The following is a 24,525-nucleotide window of genomic DNA, read 5'->3' on the forward strand; positions in this document are numbered from 1 at the left end:
ATCCTCAATCTCCTCCACAAATATGACAAAAATGAGGTCAATTATACAGGTATTTACTATTTCTTTAAATAGTAAATACCTGTAATAGTAGTAAAGTAGCAGAAGTAATAAACTATTTACTAAGTAGTAGTAAATAGTTTATTACTTATTTTACTTTAGTCAAGAGTTTGAGTACACCTGAGGATGTTTCTCATGATCAATCAAATAAAAACTATGACGCACAAAATGAAATTCTGACTACTATCCACAGGAAACATTTGTGTTTCTTAAAATGTGTTCTCAGCAAAACAAAACAACAATGATGTTAGGAAGTGACATCTCAAAATCATATTGATCAGTGTGGCTTAGTTCATCTTTTGTCTTTGTTTAATTTAATGCCCCAATGAAAAGTCATCATCTATTAAAAACAGTCCTCAGACCTGACCAGCTGTCTGTACTGGAAGAACACATAAAACTGTTGGTGTTGTTGCAACTTAAACTGACAGTATACCGACTACTGACCCTAGTGCCATTGTAACTTTCAGCTTGTGATCATAGAACCAGTGAGTTAATAAAGCCATCGAACCAGAGAAGGTTACAATGATCACCTTTCCTCTTGCATTAGTATGAAGCCAAGTCAGTAAAGTGGGTCTTCACATACATTCTCCCATACAAGGATGTAGTTCATGTTTCAACATTATATATAAAACTAGGTCCAGGATACTTTCTGTGAATCATTACAAAGCAGCTGGGGGTGTGACCAGGTGAACACAGGTTTTCTGGGTAATTGAGATTTGATTTAAAAAGAAAAAAGTCATTTCCATAAAAATCTAGACTCCAAAACGTTTGATTTGAACCCTTAATTTTGCTGCCTAGCTTAGTCACTCATAAGACGAGTAATTTTAAAAAAAAATTGTGTTTTGGGCTTAACAGTTCCCAACTAGGCGTGTGAAAAATCCACCGCAAAGTACGCGGCGTTATCACGGCGAAGCGTGTAACAGGCACGCCGTGCCTCTCCTCAACATGAAATGGACACACTTGCGGAAGTTGCAGTATGTTGCCAGCAGAGGGAGATATGTTCAAGCCATCATGAACATAATAATGGGAACGCATTATTACATTATTATCACATTTATATGTATGTACATATCAGCCCCTTAGCTTGATGGTTTCTGACAATGAGGACCCTTCACATGTTTTTGTTCACTACTGATATCATCTCTCCCTGCTGCTAATGCTACTTCTGCAGGCATGAAATGCTGTGTCTATTATGCGTTTTTCTATGATATTGGGTAAGGTAAAATGTGACAAAACTACAAATAAGTGAAGTGGTATTTTGTAATCTTAGAGGTTGGTTGCTAACTGTTTACACTGACAAAGCAGTCTGTATTCATGCCTTGATACTCACTGAGTGACATTGGTGCTAAGCCACTTCCCAACACTGTCCTGACTTGGATTTCCTGCGGTGGACAAGCAAATTATAAAGAAACCACTAACAGTAAACACAAAGAGACGGCAGCAGGACGCTTCCACTAACAGATTGCACCATAACAGCAACAGTTGAACTGACATGGTCATTTTACACTTTAACAGTAAAGACATCCTTTCTAATACAATAAGAAGAATGTGGCTATTTTTGGAAACAAGTTGGAAGTATTGTGGGTCACATGTCAGAAAAGTAATGAAAACACTAACATGATCTGGGGAACTATTATTGTAATTCATCTTTAGTTATCTTTATATTAGCAACATGAGGTTTTAAGCAAACGAGAAGAAAACTGGCAAACAACTAGTATTCTTTAGTTTTGGTATGTAAGTGCATGTAGTTTCCATACCGTGAGTGTCCTGGTCCATAATGGAAACACATGGGCCCGTGTTGCCCCAGTGGACCCTGGATGCAACGAGTTTGGCCCTTTTGGCCGCAGCTCCTTCAAACGCCATGAAAGGAAGGTAGGACGGAGACAACTACAGAGAGAAACTTCAGAACATCAGTATGAAGTATACAGAATTATAGGCTGATGTACACATGACTTACCAGTGTGAATTTCAGGCACCAAGACAGTTGAGCCTATAACTGGATCAACACAGAGAGCAGCTTTCATCGCGCTCTCTTCCCACACTGTAAACATGACAGAGCAAAGGACGGACATGCAAATGACCTGGTTAGACTTTTCAGCCCTACAAGGAAATACTGTTTCCTGGTTGAGTGATTAATGCCTTTGAATACTTCCTGCTCTTATTTTATCAGTGTGTGCCTGCGTACATCCACATGAAAATGTAAGAAAATGTCTTTGTACTCCTCCCCAGGATATGTCGTAAAGGTTTATTCTAAGAGTGTTATAAAAACATGTAATTGTGTGAAACGATCTCGCTCTCATCAGAGTTTTGTTCATTTTTTAATTACTTATTACTTCCTCTGCTGGTTACAGAGTTCATGTCCTAATACAAGCTTTTGTTCTCTGTAAATATCATTTTACAAAATGTTTCAGATTTTCCTGCTGATAGGAAGTTGAAGTATTGTTCTGTGTTTTTCTTTTTTGGGGGGGTAAAGGAAAGTTTTGGTCATTAAAGTAGCATGTCGGGTTGTCTCTGCACAGTGGCTTTCCTATCAGGGACACTTTGCATGAACATTAATGGCAGCAGGCCTCAGCAGGCAGGAAGAGCTGATAGGCTGACTTTAAAATGCAAAGTGATTTTCTTTTATGGGCAGTTTTATGAGTAATGTCTTCCCTAAAGTTAGAAAGAGGAAAAGGGAATTAAAAGGATGCATGCAGTCCAAAAATGTACCTTTCCTGATAACCGTGAAGAGAAGCACAGAAAATCCATGTGCACAGCCTTCAAACAGAGAATGATACTGATGTGGGTCTGCTGTGGTAACAGTCGAGTCCTGAAGATTATTGTGCTTGTTCACGCAAGTCATACAACAGATAAACTACCAGAGAAAAATATATCTGAATTATATGCTGTTAACATATTAATCAGGAATAAATAGTGAAAAGGTTTGTTATACTGACATGAGCTGTATTCCCGCAGACATTCCCTCTTCCTGGTGGAGAGGTTGTGTAACTCCTGCCTTTCATGAAGCCAGATTAAATGTTCACAGTCTGCTTTTGAATATCATCAGATTTTGGTGTGAAACGGGAAAAAATGACAATTACAGACAGTATCAGTCTAAACTGTTTCCTTTTTAATATTTCTTTGACTTTCATAAAAACCAATGTTGAGTGTGTCCTACGGCGATGACAGTAAAGAACAAACTCTTATTATGACCGTTACAGATAGTTCCAGGTGCCTTTACTCCACTTAGAAACCTTTGATCACACCCTAAGTTAATGTCTTTTTTTTACCACTAGGTGTCACCAAAACATCTAAATCATACATAATTCTTGAGCTAACAAGCCACCTGCAGGACTGAATGAAGCTGCCTTCCATAAAACACAGCATGTAAACTGTCTCAGGGTAACTAAAGTAATCTGTAAATTAATCTCTGTGTGTTTCCTAATGAAGGATACTTTTTACAGGGTTCTACTACAGAGTAGTACACTGCAAAAATGGCTAGTCTATATTTAGGAAAAAAATACTACATTTGATACAAAAAGCACTGAAAACAAGTGAAATTATCTGTCCATGCAGCAAGTTTATTTTACTTAATAAGAAATCTTGAAATAAGATTTTTTAATCCAGAAATAAAAGAACACATTTGAGAATTGAAGAGGGTTAAAATAAGCTTTAAAAAGCTCAATTTAAGATAAAATTACTTTATATCAAGTCCCAAAAGTAAGTTAAATATGCTAAATTACAGTCTTTTTTTATGTTTTGAATTCTTACTTGCAGCAAATGAATGCACTGCAACGAGAAAAATAGTTCTAATACTATGAAAAACTACTCAATATTAGTGAAGTATGATTAATTTGTTTCTTGATTCAGGTTGGCTTATCTTAAAATAGAGCTGAATCAATATTAAATCCAGGCAAAAAAACCTTAAAACAGACCTTTTTCCTAGAATACTCCTTGGCTTCTACTGAAATCACAACCAGGACAAGAGTGATATATGTCAACATTTATTTCTCTCATGAGAACAAAATTCTTTTTTTAAACAATATAGGGCTGCTGCACAATCCCTAAAAGTCTAAATCAACCCTTTAAAGGGCCTAAACACAGAAAAGAAATTACATTTTTGGCCTTAAACTTTTGTGACAGTCACATAGTCTCACAATGTTGTAAATAATGGCATTACTGACTTAAAACTTTACATGCCTCAGGTAAAGTGTCACTAAGAAAAAACAACAACAACTTTCATTTGTAAAGCATTATAAGTACAGCCGTTTCTCAGGACATTGCTAGGCAAATTAGGAACAAAGTTGTACAAACGTACTACAAAACTAAACAAACTGCAAATGACCTGATAAAATCCTGCTTGGTATTCACCTATTTTTCAAAGAACGACTTCCACTCAGCTATTGCTTTCTTATATGCACTAGTGGCATCTTGATCATGGATGGCATCAGTGATTACCTCAGTTTGTATGACAGAGAGGACCGTTGCAACACATTTTGGGTATGTTAAGTGCAAGGTGTAGTAATATGCCATCAACACCAACATTCCTTCCCAGAAATCCTCCAAGGAGAGAGTGGTCACTGGTATGTTTCCTACAGCAACAATGCTGGTTGTTCCATCAAAAAGCAGCACTGGGGAGGAGAGAGGCCGCTTCTCCAGGTATAGCATTGCATCTTCACCTGGCTAGAAGAAGCACAAAAAAAGGACAAATTCTTCAAGATTTTAAATGAAAGGGTTGCTGTGCATCCAAACAGCTTAAGACACAAATAGCAATATCAAGAGTTTAGAATGCTCCAACTGATTTACTGTTGGAATAGAAGAAATAAATGTAAAATATCTGACTTACATAAATATGAAATTTTGGAAATGTACACAGCAAAATCTCCAGTGTTAAATTAACACTACAGAGTGTCTATATGGGTCCACTCCTCTGAGTGTTAAATACAACACTGTTGAGTGTTAAATTAACACTTTGACAGTGTTATATGTTTAAAAGTAACCTAGTCAGTTTTGAAGATTAACAATGGCTAACACTGAGCAGTGCTGAATATTTCTAACATTTTGATTTATTTTCCAGTGTTAGAAAATCAGCACTGCTCAGTGTTAGTCTTTGTTAATCTTCAAAACTGACTAGGTTACTTTTAAACATATAACACTGTGGAAGGTGTTAATTTAACACTGGAGATTTTGCTGTGTATTAATTCTGAGCATGAATTTTCTCTAATTTGCAGCATTTTTATCATGTCTATTTGTGCTTTTTTTCCTCATTTGTTTTTTAAAACTATTTCTTTTAACTGTTTTATATATTCTAGTTTTTGAAGGCCTTTTTAAATATATCATTTTACTGCTTCTACTTGTATCCTAACTGCAATGTGCTTTTGCTCTGTGCTGCCTCTCTGGAGTAGGTTTTTGAATAACAATTAAGAAATCCTGAATAAGGAGTAATTTAATCCCTGCTGAATTGAACTTCAACCCACTCTTATTAAGCAGGAAAAGCAAAATAATAATATTAATAATAACAATACAAGTAAATGGAGTACAAGTTACAGTGGCTGGTATTGCAGCTGTTCGCACCTTGAGGATATGAAGGAGAGCCTCACTGGCACTTCCCAGCCGCTTTGGTGGTGTAGTTTTTGAAGGAAAAAGAGATGGAAGTGCATTGAAGAGAGTGACAGTAAAATCCACTGTGAACGGAGAAAAGTATCTCAACAAAGCAATCCGAACATATCTGATGTGTGGATTTAATGTATGAAAAGGCCACTTACCTCCACGTACATCCAAGGGGAGAGGAGGTTTCAGGACCTTCTTCCAAATGCCATAGAACTGCACCTTCGAACAAAACTCTGCCCATCGACCCTTCATTTGATCTATGTATTTGCAGTTGGAGCCACCAATGATGCGACGCAGTTCATCCATCGCCTATGACAAAGTTGTGCTCAGTTAGTCAAGAACTAACTAAACCTATCCAGAGAAAGCAAGGAATTTAACTGAAGGTAGTTGAACTTACATTTCGTATGTCTTTGAAGCACGGGTATGCTTCAAATATTTTTCTAGGCCTGTCTTCTTCCCTTGTAACATCTGCGTCAATAAAAGCTCGTCTGGCCTCAAACTCCAGGTCCAAAATTTGAGCGACGTCACTTTGGTTGGGTTTTGCATTGGGTTTCCTGTACATGTTGCTCAAGGTTTTGTAATGTCTTGCCTGCATCTTCAGGCTGTCATGGTCTGCTAGGGAAAGCAAAGAGCAATTGTAAGACATGGTGTAACTAGACTTCACAAAATTCAGATTTTTCTAATCAGTCATTTCTAGTAAGGTTGCATGGTTGTTTTTAAGTATAATATTTCTGAGAATTAATGTTTAGGTTAAATATGTTTGAGTAATGAACTGACCCTATATGTCCTGATCATTTCCCTTTGTGTCCTTTTCTTATAATGATCATGGATTTATGTTAATTGTTAGTTTGAACAGAATCAAATATTAAAACGACAGTTTAAGATGCCCGTGAATAAAACTGTGGTGAAAATAAGGTAAAGGTTGTTTACTGTGTATATCGTTCACATCAGTGTGAACAGTGATTATGAGCTGATGGATAAAAATATTTTAGGTAATTTGATCTATGACAGAAACACTGTGATAAGGCATGATAGATGTGACCAGCATGAGGATTTACATGTGTAAATAATCAGCACTGAGTAACACCCATTACAACACAAAGTGTTAAAATACTTACTATGGCTAACTGGCAAACTGGAATGAGGGATCTATCATATGTTGATTTTACACACCAACTCGAGTTAATGCCAAACCACTATGATTTTTGGAATAAACACTTAGAACGGGGTTCATTGCTGCAACCATATTTTGGAAAGAGCTGTAAGAGGAACCACAGTCAGACAGAGGTAGATAAGGGTGATGGTGGACTTACCAACAACATCATCTGGAGGTGCAGTTGAAGGACCTATATCAGACCTGGGTGCAGAGCATGAGGCTGACTTGGATAATAGTGGTAAAGCCAGGGTAGTATTGTTTGACGTAGTTGGTACAGTGGAGGGTAGCGGCAATTGGGATTCTTTCTCTGAGGAAAAAACAGAAGATGAACAGAATGTAATAACAGGGAATAGCTAGAAAGTTAAGGAAAATACTCAACACTGTATAAATCTTGTGATGCACTCTGAACAGAAAACTGAGGGCAGGTGGTCTCTTTGAAGTTTTAGATGTCCAAAAGTCATTAGTACAGCAGACCAAAGTACACACCTGCATTTGAGTTATCCTCGCTGAGGTCATCATTGCTCTCAAGAAGTATGGTATAGTCACTTGAACCACTTGCTTCACCACTTAGGTCACCTTCAGTCCCGTTGTCTGTGTCATCTGAGCTGAAAAGAGTCTTCCTGGGCCTGCCTCGTTGTGGCATGGAGCCCTGCCTCTTCCTTGGAGACTTCATATTTTGGAGTCGTTTGTACAGTTTGGTGTAGATGGTCAGCTGTGGTAAAATAATATATATTTGTACATCATTTTATTATCTCACTCAATTTTAGATATTGTAGTGGGTAAAGAATGACTTACGTATGGCATGTGTGTGTCAGCATCACGTAACATGGGGTAATAGTCGACAATCTTCTGTGACATTGCTCTCATTTCGAGTTTGGAGGGGTATGTTACTTCTTTCCCCATGGGACTAGCACGGAGGATTGCAACCATGCTGGTGACTGTGTTCCTTACAAGTCTGCAACAGAGCTCCTTCGACATCCTGCAGTCCTTTTCCTTTCCACTGTGGAGCAATGCAAAGTACTGACTGCGCACCATGTCCAACTCTGAATCTGTATACACCACATACTCTGGTGGGTCTGGCATTTTCATTTTTTTGTCAGCAGTGTAGGAAATGGGAGTGGAAGTTTGAGGCTGACATTGTGACACATCAAAGCCTAAGGGGTTACACTCGCTTCGATGGAAAGTGTTGGCATCTTGGTCAGTACTCTTAAACTATAACAGTTGTGGGATATAAACAAAAATACACAATTAGGCAAATTAATGCTAGACAATATGGACAGTAATCATCTTCTTAGTGGTATAATGTGTATTTACCTTTTGGCTGATAAAATCCCAAATCTTCTTTCTACGGAAGAAATTTTCACGGCCCGGAAAAAGATCCTTTAGGTCATCCCGGGTAAAGCTTCTCAAAGTTTCCTCATCAATATTCGCAGCTGTAAAAGAGAAAAACAACTTCAAAAGTGATATTTATTTCTCTTTTCCTGGGCGTGGCTTATTACATGTCGAGGTCATTTTTTGTCAATAAATGTATTTTAGCAATAAGTAATATTAACAGGATAAAATGTCAAACTTAAAACAGTTTATCAAATATTTGGGAATGCAATAAAACTATTTTTGGGTGTCTTCAAGAATGATGTTCCAAGTCTATTTAGGCAAAGACAGCTCAAGGCTATAATGTGGATAAAGGTCAGAGTAGAGTGCAATCCTAGCTCCAAGTTTCAGAAATGATGCTAACAGATGCTAAGGCTGCTTAGCTAACGTACCAAAATAACTGAAAAATCAAATCAAAATCAAATCACATCACTTTTTATTGTCACATCACATGTGCAGGCACACTGGCACAGCACATGCGAGTGAAATTCTTGTGTGCGAGCCCCACAAGCAACAGAGATGTGCAAACACAACAACACAAACGAGCAAAATACAAGAATGGCCAACCTGAAACTAATAAATATATGTACAATATATAATAGTGTATGCATTTCTGGATGTGTATACTAAATATTTTCCTACGTGTGTGTGTGTGTGTGTGTGTGTGTGTGTGTGTGTGTGTGTGTGTACACATTTTTACAAATTAAATAGTAAAAAAATAAAATAAAATAATAATAATAATAATAAAATATATAAAATATACAGAGTTGAATATGTGCAAAACAAGTGGCATTTATATACAGTGTGGAGTGCATAATGTTGAAGTTCCAGTAGTGAAGCTGAGGTGTCTATGAAGTGTTCAGCAGTCTGATGGCCTGATGGAAAAAGCTGTCTCTCAGTCTGCTGGTACGGGACCGGATGCTGCAGAACCTCCTTCCTGATGGAAGCAGTCTGAACAGTTTATGGCTGGGGTGACTGGAGTCCTTGATGATCCTCCCCGCTTTCCTCAGGCACCGCTTCCTGTAGATGTCTTGGAGGGAGGGAAGCTCACCTCCAATTATCCGTTCAGAGCACCGCACTACTCGCTGGAGAGCTTTGCAGTTGTAGGCGGTGCTGTTGCCATACCAGGTGGTGATGCATCCAGTGAGGATGCTCTCAATGGCACAGTGATAGAAGGTCCTGAGGATGCGGGGGCTCATGCCGAATCTTTTCAGTCTCCTGAGAAAGAAGAGGCGCTGCTGCGCCTTCTTCACTGTTTTGTTTGTGTGTACTGACCACGTAAGATCCTCAGCCAGATGTACTCCAAGGAACCGGAAGCTGCTCACTCTCTCCACAGCAGCGCCGTTGATGGTGATGGAGGTGTGTACTTCTCTGCACCTCCGGAAGTCCACTATCAACTCCTTTGTCTTTGCGACGTTGAGGGTGAGATGGTTGTCTTGACACCAGTGGGTCAGGGCGCTGACCTCCTCCCTGTAAGCCGTCTCATCACCGTTGGTGATAAGACCCACCACTGTAGTGTCGTCCGCAAACTTCACAATGATGTTGGAGCTGTTAGTGGCTGTGCAGTCGTAGGTGTAGAGTGAGTACAGGAGAGGGCTCAGTACACACCCCTGTGGAGCACCAGTGTTCAGTGTGATGGGGGATGAGGTGATGCTGCCCAGTCTGACCACCTGGCGTCTGTCAGACAGGAAGCTAAGGATCCAGCTGCAGAGGGAGCTGCTCAGTCCTAGATCCTGCAGTTTCCTGTCCAGCTTCGAGGGGACGATGGTATTGAATGCTGAGCTGTAATCTACAAACAGCATTCTCACATACGTGTCTCTCTTCTCCAGGTGTGACAGGGCAGTGTGTAGTGTCAGGGCTATGGCATCATCAGTGGACCTGTTGTGGCGGTATGCGAACTGTAGAGGGTCCAGTGAGTCGGGTAGTGCAGAGCAGATGAAGTCCCTGACCAGCTTCTCGAAGCATTTGCTTACGATGGGGGTCAGGGCTACAGGTCGCCAGTCGTTCAATGAGGAGATGGTGGAGGATTTGGGTACAGGGACGATGGTGGCCATTTTGAAGCAGGCTGGGACTACAGACAGAGAGAGGGAAAGGTTGAAGATGTGCGTGAACACTCCAGCCAGCTGAGCCGCGCATGACCTGAGGACGCGGCCGGGAATCCCGTCCGGACCTGTAGCTTTGCGTGCGTTCACCTTCCTGAAGCACTTCCGCACATCCTCCTCAGACACAGTGTGCGCACTGACGTCATCCGCGGTGCGCACACTGTCCGGTCTCATGGTGTAAGAAATAAGACTTACCCTGCAACACAGACAGTATGGCATCATCAAACTTGTCCATGCCGTGACAGCAGTTCTCTAGTTCGGTTCCAAAGCCTCCACTCACAGTGCCTGGAAATATCCTACAGCTTAAATAAGATCATTTAGCTAAAGTTAACACATTAGCTAGATTGCTAACTAGCAGCCCTCACAAAACACGACTTTATCTTAATAACACCGTTGTACCATAGTATTTTTCAAATCAACTTAATGTTACCAACCTTAAATTACTGTTCACTTTGTTTAGATAAATAATTTTGATCTTCCTAACGGTACTGATGGTTAACAAAGCAGGGGAAAAGAGTTTGTCCCGCGTGAAAGTAACGTCACGACAGGAACTGAGAATGCGCATGCAGAAAATTATTTATATTTAATTTTTTTAAGTAAAAAAAAAGAAAAGAAAAATATAAATTCAGTCTTAAACACTTATTGCCTAAAAATAAATATAACTGATGTAATTTAAAGCTGAAAAATTGGATAATTAAGGATACATATATTTTAAAAATTGCCTACCTTTCCCATGGTCCCACACTCTCATCTGTGGCCTTCAGTGGAGAGCGGTAAAGTAAAGCTGCATTGCTACAGCGCGAAAACAGTTCACCATGGCGCTCTGGAGATGTATGATCTGTTTTATCTTTGTTTCTTTAACTCTGAAGGTGCTCCTTAGCCACATAAATGCAGCTCATGGTCGAAGGCAGGATTTTTGGGTTTACTGTGGAATAGATGGCTGTGAACAAGATTTCAGAGTTTTTAACTCATTCTTTCGCCACATTAAACGGACGCACCCTCTGTATTTGACGAATGGAAGCCCACCAAGAGGATGGAGGATCCCCCCAACATCCCACTCTTTAGGATCGGAAAATTTTGGTGTTTCAGTCTTTGCCAACTGTAGTACTGCAACAACAACCAGCACCGTGGAAATATCAACTGGTGGATCTTTGGCTGAAGTGCAGGAGCCTCAGGTTGTTGACAGCCCGAGCGCGGTAAGTGTTAAACTAAATAAAATGTAGTGTGGCTTCTGATGACAAATTTAGCTATGTCTAACTCCTCGTATGTGGTCCTATATTACTTTTAATCCTTTTCTCCATTTTTAATCAAGAGAAATTTAACGAGATCTCGCGATATTATACCGCTAGATATTGTTCTTCAAACTGTTACAAGCGATTTCCACTATGGTTGGATTTTAAATCACAATTTCATCCTGCAGGATGAAATAAAAAATAAATAAACAGAATAGCAGTTCAGTGTAGATAGTACAGGCTATGCTGCAGCCGGAGAAGGCACACACTCTGCGGCTGGCATGTCTCCTGGTGAAGTTTGCATCAAAGACACTCTCAGCGCGCTTAAATCTTTCAATGTGGCAGCAATTTGGGTATCTCGTAGGAATTATAAGTGGTGAATACGGTTTCAGGTAAGACACAGAGTATTTGGAAGCACTGTAAAAAAAATCTGTTGGCCAGAAATACTGCCAAAACATGGATAAGAATGATTTTCTTGAAAATTAAATAAATTAATAAATGCATACAATAAAATATATCCATATACTAATACTAACATAAATTCTGAGTGCAAATCTAAATTACGTGATTTAAAAATACATAAATAATTTAATAAATACAACAAACATGTAAAGAAACTAATATCTAAGTGCAAACAAAAATTCATTATTTAAAAAGATAAAATCTCATTCTCATGAATCCAATCCCTAGCCTCATCAAAACAATGGACAACCCCTTTTTTATTGTTTCTTTGTCTTTGATTTCTTTTCCATTTCTTTTTTCTTTATTCCAAAGAATGAATATTATATTATCTTATATTATATTGAATATTCACAACTGTAACACTAGTCACTGTCATGCACTTTGTTTTTTAATGGACCAATCATTAGGTGTAACTGATTATACCTGTTATGTAAGAATTTCTATAATTGGCCAGGAGTTTGGAGTAACTTTGTTTTTCTGCTCTAAAGGAAGAAGCTGTTGCTACAACATCCTTTACCAGACATGATATTACCAGATCTGCTGCAGCTTTTGCTATCTGTGTTCAAGAACAGTGCCACTTATCACAGGTATGTTATAGTCTTAATGGATCAATACATTACATAAGGCAATCAATGTCTTACTTGTTCATAATGGAATTCAGAATTATTATTATTTTATATAAATGCAGAATAAGTTACTTTTATTTCAAATGTTTTCACAGAGAACGGTCAAACATATCATCTCAGGAGTGCAACAGTATCAGGCTGTTCTTTTGGATACGCTCAAGGAAAGAATGAAGACAGTGTTTGAAGATAATGCCGAGGGAACCACTCAGCTTCAAGATGAGGCTTTGGCTACATTTGATAAATTCATGGATCCTTTCTCCACCATTGCATATGGACAGAGTAGAGCCATAGGGGAAATGTTCTGTCCAGTCAACGCAGAGGAAGTAGTAGTATCCCAGAAGATATGTTGGGTAAAGCAAGGTCTTTCAAGGGTCATGTCCTTAAGGAACAAAAGTTTTTACTATGTACCATTAATTGAAAGTCTAAAGCAGTTAATGACTAATGAGAGAATCTTTACCATGTTGAACACTGCACCACAAAGAAGCAGAGAGGGATTCTTCTGTGATTTTAGAGATGGGTCCCTCTTTACATCTCACCCCTTGTTTTCTCAAAGGCCAAATGCATTGCAATTAATACTGTACACAGATGAAATTGAAATATGTAACCCCTTAGGGTCCCATGCTTCTGCAAACAAATTGGTCATGTTTTATTATACTTTAGGAAATATTGATCCAAAATTTAGGTCAAAGTTAGCTGCAATACGACTTCTTGCTATTGCTAAAGCAAATGACATTTCTCAGTGGGGTATTGATGTTGTACTGAAAAGAATACTTCAAGATCTATCACTGCTTTACAATGGTGTAAGGATTAAAATGTCAAATGGTGAAATTGAATTGTTTGGTGCTGTTATAGCCATTTGTGGAGACACGCTAGCCCAGCATGAGATTGCTGGCTTTAAAGAAGGGATTGGTTTTGCTTATAGCAAATGTAGACACTGTGAATGCAACTTTGATGATATGCAAAGTGTTTTTGAGGAGAAGAAGTTTGTTCACAGAACTCTGGAGAAACATATCAGGCAGTGTTTTGAAATAGATAAAGCAAGCACAGATTTATTGAAAGCGTCCCTCAAAACTACTTATGGAATCAATAGAAGAAGCAGACTAGTTGATGTTCCTGCATTTGACCTGATCAAACAAACTCCACAGGACATAATGCATGTTATTTTTGAAGGTGTTGCATCAATGGAAGTTAAATTTGTATTAAAACACCTAATTCTCTCAGGACAATTGGAATTAGACAAGTTTAATTCAGACATTCAAAATTTTCCTTACTCACCTCTTGAAATACGGGATAAACCATGTCCTATTAGCGTTTGGCACTTTAGCGGCTAACGACAACAAATTGAAACAGTCTTGTGGACAGATGCTAATTCTTTTAAAAATATTACTTTTTCTTTTGTATGGTGTGGAGAGTGAGTATGTTGTATTTATTAGAAAGTTAATTATGATAGTTCAAATAGTTCTTGCTCCCATTATTTCTTTACAAACTGTATTGCAACTGAGAAGTATGATTGAAGAACACCTGTATCAGTTCAAGCAACTTTTTCCCGAAGCCAATATAATACCTAAGCAACATTATATGTTGCATCTTCCCAGTCAAATCTTATCCCTTGGACCTTTAATAAGGAGTATGTGCATGCGCTTTGAGGCAAAGCACTCCTATTTTAAACAGTGGGCTTCTAAGTTAAATTTTAAAAATGTTTGTAAATCCCTTGCAAACCACAATCAATTTCTTGAGTGTTGTCAAAATGAAATAGGCACTGAACATCCTATTTTTGCGAAAGAAAAGGAATCCGGGCCAGTATCAGCTAAAAATAATGAATATGTTAGGAAAAAAATTTAAGAATTTTTTGGAATAGATGTCATGCAGTCTGTTGTCTCAGTGAAATGGTATGTTCTAAATGGCAATAAATACATTGCTGGGAAGTCCATGATTATTGCAGACGTGGATGGCACTTTCCCTGTGTTTGGACTGATAAAGGATATCTTTTTGATTGACTCATCTTTTATTGCTTTTGAGTACCAACGCTATGAAACTTTGAATTTAAATGAAGACTTATTGGCATATGAAGTAACTGTGCCCATTGTTGCTCAAGCTACAGAATTAGCCCATGAGCTCATTGATTATACTTCATACTTTTCTATTAGTTTTAGGGACAGTGTGTTTGTGCCAATCAAATACAGTCTTTCTGATATTATTTCCTATAGAAATCACCCTTAAGATTAGGGTTGCACCAAGTATTGGCTTAGTGTAGTTTGTGATGATATCAGTTGACAGTCATTAAATGTTCCCTAAACCAATGTCAATGTTGTACCACATAATGCTGGCATGCTGGGACAAACAGCTGTCTTTGAAATGTGATTTGTATCATAAATTGTGGTTAATTTTTTTCCTTTATATGTACAACTTTGAAGTCAGACATGATTTTGAATAAATCATATTTTCAACAGGTGCCTTGTGTGAATTTCCTAAATCAAGCAAATTGAGTTTGTCACTCTATCTTGAAACAAGTGATATTTTGAGAGACATCTGGTGAGAGACCTAATGTTGGCTATTTTAAGAGTTATTCTTCCCATTTCTGGATTTCTGTACTAATATAGACACAATTATATGGTTATTCTCAATTTAAGTTTATTATCTAAAATCCAGACTTAGAAACAAGTAAATCTTTTTTAAAACAAGGCAAATAATCTGGCCTGTCTAAAAATAGGATTTTAAATCATGGCAAGCACCAGATAATTTGCAGTGTAGTTACAGGATACCCATACGGCTTCGTTTACTCTCATTTCAGCAGTTGGAGTAAGTGGTCACGAGACCTGTTACCTAACGAGTCAGCTCAGGGTTTCCTGGTCTGTCTGTGCACATTCACACACACTGGTAGCATCAGACCGGTCATCAGCAGCAGAGCAACTGATTTTACAAACTACAATATGTTAAGAGAGAGACACACACCACGAAGACGTTAGGCACAGACTGAAAGCAACACAGGGAAATGAGTGGTGTGTTTGAGAGCAAACGTATGCTCTATAAGACAGTTTACGTTCTTATTCTTTCAGCTGCAGCCTCACGGCTGCTTAACCAGAGACAGCAGGTTAAGTTCAATGAAAATGTAAAAAAACAAACAAAGCTGATGTGCAAGGGTCCACAATTACGTGAGGCTTTACAAAAATTACAAAATATACAATCAAAACATTACAAAAAAATAAGAAATGAAAACAAAAATGATGCACTGATAGCACCTGGGGGGTCATATCAAAGCACTCAACCGCTGCTGGGTCAAGTTAACCGTGTGAGCTCTGACTTATCGCAGCTGGCTAACCTGAAGAGAAGCAACCAAGGCTTTTTATGGGAAAACTATTTCATTTTTGTTATTTATGTTTTTATGTGTGTCGGTGGTTATTGGGGGAAAGCTTCTCAGAAAGGCCTGCCATGTGCCCAGCTTGTAAGTGGGTGGCATGTACAAGACACCCAAGGGAGTTGTTATAGGCAGTGGGAAGGATACAGTGGACTGTATCCATTACTAATCAGCACCCTGAGAAGGCTGCCAGATGGGCCTTTTGGATCATCTGTGGCCCGAAGAGACAGCTAGCAGCCAACCAATCAGATCAAAGATTGACAGAAGGAAAAGTGTGCACACCATTTTGTTGTTACACAATTTTCTGGCTGAGAAACAACATGACATTTTATTTAATAAATAACAAAATCATTATGATATCATCAAGATGATATCAGGGGTTTTGTATGTGCAACTACTTTAAAAGGCCTCCTGACAGATGGAAGTGCACAAGTCCACTGTCATGGTAAATATTACTGTTGCTGCTATTAGTAAGAACATTATTATATTGTTATTATTCTTAAATATTACAGTTACGTTTGTTACTAACATTACTAATTACTAGCATTTATTACTGAAAGCTAGTTATAGTCAAACAAAATGAAATTTGCACAACACCGTTGTTGTTTGGGGTGGTGTGTGCATGCAGAGGGGCTACAGGTGGCTCTGAATTTACTTATGCTGAGTGAAATCGTTCAAAGCTGAAAAACACTCACACATTGAATAAACAGAAGGACATGATGTTATTAGGAGCCCGATTATTGTTGTGTGCTGTTTTTGTCTTTGTCTGGTTTTGTGTCTCCTTTTTTGGCACAGGTAGGCGGGGCTACACTGAGCCTCTGGCACACCTGTTCTTCACCAGACGCATTCATCAGAAGCGTTCTTAAGGAGCAGCGCGACGCATGTCTAGTGTCGGAGCATGGTCCTTTCAGGAGTGCCTGTGTGCCTGCTCACCCGTGGAGATCATCTTTATTGGGGCTGAAGTTTTGGTTTACATCCCAGCATCCCGCCTCTCGGTCTCTCTCCGTGCCGCCCAGTCTGGCTTCTGATAACGTCCTGGCTCTGCGTTTCTATACACGTCCTGCCTTGTAAATACACTGTGCCTGTAAATAGCTCTTCACTGTTGATACATTTCCTCATTGCAAACCCTCGTGTCTCCTGTGTTCTGCTCTCACTCTCAGATATGTTCTGAAAGAGCCCAAAATAAGGAGCCTCCTGCCCAGTGGGGGTTTCTGTTGTTATTGTTAGGTATGACCTCGCTGTGGATCATTTTCTTCAGCTACCTCGTTTTAAATCAATGAACTGAAATTGGGATTTCTTGTACTATGTCCTTTTTTACAGACCGACAGCTCTCACAGGCTCATATGCTCAATGAGTCCCACGTTCATTATTGCTGCTGTGTTGGCTCAGTGGGATCTCTGCTGTCATTCATTCCAGCCACACGCTGTGACAGCCACTAGGTCACTTACACAGGGGTCTTCTCTTGTGTACTTTGTGTAAGAGCAGCAAATGTGATAGTTATCTGTGAAAGACTTGTAGAGGCTCAAAGCTGCCACAGCCTTGAGTTCATTACCTCTCGCTTTCTGTGGTATGTCAGAGGTTGGTCACAGCGTGAGAACGGAGGCTATTTGGGGCATGCATGTACAGCGGTGTGTGTGTGTGGGGGGGTATGTAACACTTAAATATTTCAGATCATCAAACAAATTTAAATGTTAGACAAAGATAAAACAAATAAACACAAACAGCACTTGCTGCAGAATGTTCTGGTAGCACCACACTTCTGGCTGCCTTCCCCATCAGTCATCAGACAGGTCTCCAGTGTAGCTCCTCCACCGGCGCTGTAGCGGCTTTTCAGTAAACTGCAGAATGAACTCTCCACCAAGGTGGTGTTATCCCCATGTGAACAACTCACCGAGCACTTTAAGAGCCTGTTTGTACATGGGGCCATCATCAGCACATTTCATTTATGTGTGTCCTTGGCGGTGGAAGCCTTTGGCCTGATGTGAACTTAACCGTTAACTACCTGCTTGCTCCTCTGAAGATCAACTCAAAGACTGTGATAAACAGAATTGTCACGGGCCGTGCGATTTCCGTGAGTCATCTCGCCTCGACTTCTGCAACAGCCTCTACTCTGGTGTTAGCTCGTCATCTATTGGCCGACTACAGCTGGTTCAAAATGCTGCAGCAAGGCTTCTGACTGGCACGTGGGAGCAAGAGCACATATCCCCTATACTCACCTCGCTACACGATCTTGACACTTGTCTTTAAAACATTGCATGGACTAGCTCCTATATATCTTTCTGATCTTTTAAATCGGTATACTCCAGCAAGATGTTTGAGGTCTGCGGACCAAATGCTTCTAGTTGTCCCCAGGTCCAGATTAAAACACAGAGGAGATCAGGCTTTTGCTGTGACTGCTCTGTGGAATAAACTACATATCAGGACCTCTCCAGCACTGGATACTTTTAAAACTCGTTTAAAGACCCATTTTTACTCTTTGGCTTTTAATTCTGTCTGAGTCTGTCATTATTTTATTCTTATTATTTTCTTTCATTTTATTTAACTTTTAAATTTTATCTGATTATTTTATTGTTCAGTACTTTGGTCAACAGTTGTTGTTTTTAGTGCTATATAAATAAAATTGATCGATTGATCAAATACTGCGTTACAGTTGCTGCTAATCTATTGATTAGTTTGAAATATCAGGACATGGTGTTCTTGACATGACCTGGTGCTGTATCTGATCCCAGACCAGTGGGATGATTGATATTACTTCCACCCCTCTAATGAAGCCAGGCTCTTACTCCCCTGTAGTTAAAGTACTGCTGGGTTTCCCAGTCCATGATAAACAAAGACAAAGCAAACTTTTTTCCCCTTTTTTGGATAAATATTTAAGTTGTTATAACAACAAAAAGAATAGCTGAGCTTTTCTAAGGCAAAGACACAAGATTAAAATTATATCACAAAATAGAAGCAATAAAAGAAAACAGTGCAGAGCTTCCATGTGTGGCATTTGCTTAAAATTGAAAAGTTAAAACAGAAGAGAAGAATGATGAGATGAATGCATGGATGGGTGGATGTGTGATGGAAACTGGAGCTTTGAAACAGGAAGTAGTTTAAATGTATAACAGTAAGTATCCCAGTGTTTCTCTAAACCTTTACAGGATTACACACGACAATCCTGCCAAAACAAAAGGTGGGACAGTGCCAACCACAGAAACAGGATGGCGTCTTCTGGGTCCAGAGGTCATGGAAGATATATCGAGTCATCCCAAAGTGATTCGGATATAAAATGCAAATCACCTGTTGACTGGCTGTTAAGCCACATCCCACGAGGGCCTCTGAGTACTTTCTTATTAAAATGCTCCTGGCAATATTCAGCTTCCTGCTGCTTTGGTCACCCTGTGACTCCGGAGCTTGTTGGAAACCTCTATCAGCGACTAGCTTCACGCATCACAAGTTCAATTCATTGCTTTAATAACAGAGAAAACTCTGCATCTTCTAACTGTAATTCACATCAGAGCTTTAACATTTTCCATCAGTCCATGAAGATCTGCTGTGAAAAAGACGGACCAATGTCCTTTGGGGCTGAATTTGTAATGTAAAAATTGTAGGAAGAGGAAATTGTTCATTAAATGTACTGAGCATGTGAACAGCTGGGAAGACGTTTATCGTCAGTGTTTAGTGCATGACCACTGTAACATCTGACATTAGTCACATACTGCTTTAAATGCAATTCATTATGATGTGTGAGTTTTATTAACATAGCACCAGTTAACAATTACATTTCACTCAAAGTGCTGCCTGTGCATGTAAATCTTCTCTTTGACCACTGGAGCCGAATCTGCCAAATATCTGCAGAGTTGAAGAATCAATACTTCAAATATAATTGTTAATGCTAAGCTGAAGTAAACAGTAACTATTGTTGTTACATTTATTTGGGCCAAATTAATTACATTTAACACAGTGCCAAATCACAACATCAATCACAAGGAACATAATAAGACTTTAAATGATAGTAAATAGTACACATAGTTCAACATAGCATACACGTCCATGTACACAGTATATACCTGCCTGAAGTCAGCTCTGGAAAGCTGCTGAAACACTGACACTTTCATCATTGTGTAACACAATGAATCCAAACATTATTAATGAAACAGAGACTTGTTGTTATCAGCAGAATATTATTTTCATCATGTATTTGTCAGTGAAAACAAAGCTGTGACAAATGTGGTAAAGATGTAATGCAGAAAAACAGCTCACCATCAAACATTCACCCAGCAGCTGCTAAAACAAACAAAGTGGAGTTACAGAAACACACAAAATGCATTTGACATCCTTATAATAATTTACTACGTAAAGCAAAACAGAGAGGATCACAATATCACACTACATTTGTTCTGTTCATCCAGCATGCCAGCTGCAGCAAAAACACCATGGAAACGGCCGTGCATTCAATTTAAATGTAGTTTCAGGGCAGAGCGTTCTCACTCCTGAGGCGTAACATGTCGACATTTTGTCACGTCCCGCGGCGTTCCTGAGGAACGCGAAAGGAGACCTTCGGCGTTCTTATGGTACGCGGCGGGTTATTGCTGGAATCCAGTGCAATGACGCTCCCGCGGTAATAGACGTTCCAGCCCTGTATTCCAGCCCTAAACCTAACCTTATCCCTAGCCCTGACCATAACCTTATTCCTGACCTTAACCAGGACTTTAATGATGTTAAATAGCGTGTTTCTAAGCGATTTGAAGAAAAAGAGCGAACATGTGTAGGTTCAGTCCAGACGGTTCTCATATTTCCTCTTTTTCCGAGGTCGTCATTTAGGAACGTGGTGGGTAGCCGAAAACGTAATATGGTGACGATTTGTCACCTAGCGTAAAATGTTACGCTTTGGGAGTGAGAACGGGTTGTTCAGGGAGCAAAGTTCTGGATAAATGCCCTGATATTTTAAAAGTATTCATGTGTTTTGGGTAAAACCCTCAGCGATTTGGCCCACAAGAAGAAAAAGTCATTATGTAGCTAACAGATTATTGTTATTATCATTATTATTATTATCATTATTATTATTATCATTATTATTATTATTATTATTATTATTATTATTATGGAACTCTGCATGTTTTCCTTGTGTGTGTGTCCGTCTGTGTCTGTCACATTACAGGTTGTCGTCCGCAGACAGTTCAGTGAAGATGACTTACTACTTTCTCATCATGCACTCACAAACCCTAGCTTTTTCCCTGTTATTGTTGGCACTACTGAACTTCTTAAGAACTCATCCATTTATATGCTGTTTATTAATTATGGAAAGGCTTGTTTAATTCCCCCTGCACCTGGTAAAACTGTCCCCGGAGTTGGATGTCATAGGGACCAAGGTCTGAGCTGGAGGCCTGATTGATGGGACAATAGCGGAGACCATTGTGACAACTTCGGTAGTCGACCGGTTCCTCGTGTTTGAGGGTGAAAAGCCCACTGAAGTTGAAGGGTGGGCTGAGAGTCCCCATATCCAGAGAACCAGAACTGTCTGGAGAGGAACTGTCGTTTACAGACTCAAAGGGGCTGCAGAAAGAGCCAAAGGGCCGCAGAGACCTACCGCTACCCGCTGTGGTGGAGCCCCCAGCCTCGGGACCAGGATGGTGATCATAGGCTGCGTACAGAGACAATGACTCCTCGTCGGGTTGTGAGATGAGGCTGCAGGTGTTGAGCTGGAGACAGCCAGCGACAAGGTTAGTGGTTGGCTGAGAGAGACCTTTGCACAGAGTCTGAACGAATGTGAGCAAGTCCAGCCTTTTGCCAGTGCTCAGGATCTCACTGAGAAGCCAGATGTAGTTCTTGGCCAAGCGGAGGGTTTCTATTTTGGACAGCTTTTGTGTCTTGGAATAACAGGGAACCACCTTTCTCAGGCTGTCCAATGCATTGTTAAGTCCATGCATACGTTGTCTTTCCCGCGCATTTGCTTCAATCCGTCGTAGTCGAACCCGGTCCAGGCAAGAGTAGCTCAGTTTCATCTTTTGAGAAGCCCTTCTTCTGAGCCAAGCTGGATCTCCTGCTTCACTTTCCTCCTCCTTCACTTCAACATCCCTCAGTTCATCCTCCCTCCTGGTATCAAGGCTTTCCTCTGGGGCTCTGTCAATCTCTGGCTTAATCAATTTGACTAATTTGTTAGAGGTCCAACTCATCCTTACTGAACTGATGGTTTGATTGGAGGACTGTTCATCAAATGGCAAAGTCAGCATGCTGTCCTGCACGTTAATGGTGGGGAAAGAAAAATTAGATACAAGGCTTCAAACCTTAGAGGATACAAATCCCCAAATTAGGAAAAAACTGGGTTTTTAGCAGAAAATTTGACTGTACACATATGAAACATCATAATCTCATTGTGCAAAATATCACAACAATTACGAACAACTGGGATATAACAAAAGTCCTTATCATGTGAAAAATACCAGTTGTGATAGATACAGCTGAAATTAATTACCCGGCTTACCTCTTTTAATTAGTAGGCTGTTATTATTTTTCAATGACGCACTAAATAACTTGGCTCACCCGGCTCTGTTGTTCAATTTTAAAAGGTATCGTCCTGAAGCCTCCAAGTATCTCGACAAACACGTTCTCCTCCCTCTTTCTCCTGCTAGCGTCTTCTTCTTGTTGCAGCCTCACAGACACTGATGCCATCTGCTGATGTCCTCTCTCTCCCTCACACACACATGCAAACTAGCTTCGTATCCCTCTTTTCTCTCTGCATCACTCTGCCTGTGCCTCTTTCCCTCTGCTCCTAACATGGTGGATGCTGATCTGAGTTTTTAGACTTCACATTGAGCTGCTATAGTCACACAGTGAGCTGAAGCTAGTTGGGCACTTGTTCCTGTCAGCTGTCTAGCTTACACCTTGCAATGTGCTGTCACATGCATATAACCAGTGGTGGACTGGCCATCAGAGGACCAGTAGCCTAAGGGTCGTTTTGGCCTGCTGTGAATTTTCAACTTGATCTGCACATAGTTTATGGACCACAGAGAGTCCATGCATCAGGTGCAACTCTCGGCACAGACGAGAGCCATAGTGATGCCTGATTTGCCAATATCTTTACTTGTATTGGTAAAAAGACTGTGGTGAGCAGAATTTAGTAACAGGGTATTTATTTATGTACTCATTATCAGTGTTGGGTAAGTTACTTTAAAATAGTAACGTAGTTACATTACTAGTTACTTCTCTCAAAAGTAACTCAGTTACTTCAAGTTACTCGTTACTTTTAAAGTAACTAGTTACTAGGGAAAGTAACTTTGGTTTTACTCAGAATTCTCCTGTTAATGTGTTGCTTCCATAACTTTGCCAGTCTTCTAGCTTGCTTACTTGCCACAGTGCACTGTGCCACCTACCAATAGAAAGGAAAAGATAATGTGCATATTTCCACGAGAGAAATCCCACGCCTGGACCGTCGTTGACTGCTGCCATGATTCTAGCCTACGTCACAGCGTCATGTGCGCCTTTTACATCCAACACAAAAACTGCAGTCGTGGTGCTTTCGATTGTACTCACAAATTCTGCCTTCTGAATAGGAAGATGTAGGTAACACCAGACTACAGATGAGCTGCATACAGGGCTGGACTGGGACAGAAAATTGGCCCGGGCATTTTGACTAGAGACCGGCCGCCATTATAGGAAAAATCATAAAGCCTTTGAATGAAAACAAACACTGTTGTGACAGTGATGTACACTGTTCTGATGGTATATATGCATCAATCTATCAATCGTTTGTTGTAAGACTCAGATAATTATTTTTTAAAAGCGAGACATTTTAAATGAGAATAAGAAAGAAAAGTATTTCTTTGTGCCCCCCCGGCAACACTTTGCTAGATCCGCCCCCTAACAACAGCTGATCAAACTTAAACGTGCTGCTGTTGTTTATCCGCTGGTTTCCTCTTTCGGCGCAAAGTGGGCGATAAACAAACAAGAGAGCCGATCAGCTGATCATTGATCAGTTTCATGATTGAAGTAGAAACAGGAGAGGGAGGGGAGAGAATGAGAGAAGAAGAGGCAGCTGTGCAGCAAAGACACAGAATAACTGCAGCTTTGTGTCTTTTTCATTGTAGCTGAATTACGGGACAAACTGTTCCTTTTCACCTCAATAAGAAACGCGTAATATTTTCTCTGAATACCAGACGGGACGGTTGGCAACTCTAATAACTTATGAACAAAATAAAGTTCAACATCAGTAACATCATAGCACCACCCAGCTGTATAGAAACTCCGTCATGCTAGCTAGCACGCAGTACGGAAAAAGTCAGCATAACGAAAATAAACTCCACCTAAACTTGGTTCATATCTGACCCAGAGAGACTGCAGGTCATAACTTCTTACCTGAAGTTCAGTTCACACTTGGACCTGCGGCCGCCTCGGGTCTCTTTTCCTTCATCCACCTGCTGGCCTCCACCACTTGCTAATGTTACTGAATCTGTGGAAGCTCCGCGATAGCCACCACACGAAGTAACGAGTAACGAGCCTATCTAAATCCCAGTAACGAGTAACGCGTTCCTGATTTTGGCATAATAACTAGTTACCGTGCTCGTTACCGCAATAATAACGTAGTTACTGTAAC

At 39.8% G+C, this 24,525-nt stretch overlaps 4 protein-coding genes across 6 annotated transcripts in view; 1 reads left to right on the top strand and 3 right to left on the bottom strand.

Annotated features, from left to right (window-relative positions):
- itprid1 (ITPR interacting domain containing 1) overlaps window positions 1–2,114 on the bottom strand; it is a 38,308-nt gene extending 36,194 nt beyond the window's left edge. For both annotated transcript variants that reach the window (XM_085250120.1, XM_085250121.1), the window contains exons 1-3: window positions 2,015–2,114; window positions 1,815–1,944; window positions 1,388–1,439 (exon numbers count right to left, since the gene is read on the bottom strand). In XM_085250120.1, coding sequence (XP_085106246.1) covers window positions 1,388–1,439; window positions 1,815–1,920 — 158 coding nt within the window. In that variant the 5' untranslated portion in view covers window positions 1,921–1,944; window positions 2,015–2,114. The remainder of the gene's footprint in view (window positions 1–1,387; window positions 1,440–1,814; window positions 1,945–2,014) is intronic.
- A 2,050-nt stretch (window positions 2,115–4,164) lies between these two features.
- LOC146557364 (uncharacterized) lies at window positions 4,165–7,950 on the bottom strand. The gene is made up of 7 exons (XM_085249008.1): window positions 7,598–7,950; window positions 7,289–7,514; window positions 6,960–7,109; window positions 6,044–6,261; window positions 5,802–5,955; window positions 5,611–5,720; window positions 4,165–4,719 (listed from the first exon to the last, which is right to left on the bottom strand). Exons 1-7 carry the CDS (start codon window positions 7,889–7,891, stop codon window positions 4,408–4,410), a joined length of 1,464 nt encoding a protein of 487 aa, XP_085105134.1. The 5' UTR covers window positions 7,892–7,950; the 3' UTR covers window positions 4,165–4,407.
- A 3,140-nt stretch (window positions 7,951–11,090) lies between these two features.
- On the top strand, window positions 11,091–14,299 carry LOC146557365 (uncharacterized). Its single transcript, XM_085250561.1, has 4 exons — window positions 11,091–11,106; window positions 11,365–11,471; window positions 12,437–12,556; window positions 12,691–14,299. Exons 1-4 carry the CDS (start codon window positions 11,091–11,093, stop codon window positions 13,924–13,926), a joined length of 1,479 nt encoding a protein of 492 aa, XP_085106687.1. The 3' UTR covers window positions 13,927–14,299.
- A 5,550-nt stretch (window positions 14,300–19,849) lies between these two features.
- Window positions 19,850–22,610, bottom strand: LOC146557366 (neurogenic differentiation factor 6-A-like). 2 transcript variants are annotated; one of them, XM_085249181.1, is made up of 2 exons: window positions 22,476–22,610; window positions 19,850–22,171 (listed from the first exon to the last, which is right to left on the bottom strand). In XM_085249181.1, exons 1-2 carry the CDS (start codon window positions 22,602–22,604, stop codon window positions 21,227–21,229), a joined length of 1,074 nt encoding a protein of 357 aa, XP_085105307.1. In that variant the 5' UTR covers window positions 22,605–22,610; the 3' UTR covers window positions 19,850–21,226. The 2 variants fall into 2 exon arrangements, with proteins under 2 accessions (XP_085105307.1, XP_085105308.1); XM_085249182.1 differs by having other exon boundaries at window positions 22,417–22,597.
- Window positions 22,611–24,525: the final 1,915 nt, after the last annotated feature.

The sequence above is a fragment of the Mchenga conophoros genome, linkage group LG16, assembly GCF_057382185.1.
Source record: "Mchenga conophoros isolate Kocher_MC1m ecotype Shallow Benthic linkage group LG16, M_conophoros_male_GT1.1, whole genome shotgun sequence".
Lineage (NCBI taxonomy): Eukaryota > Metazoa > Chordata > Actinopteri > Cichliformes > Cichlidae > Mchenga > Mchenga conophoros.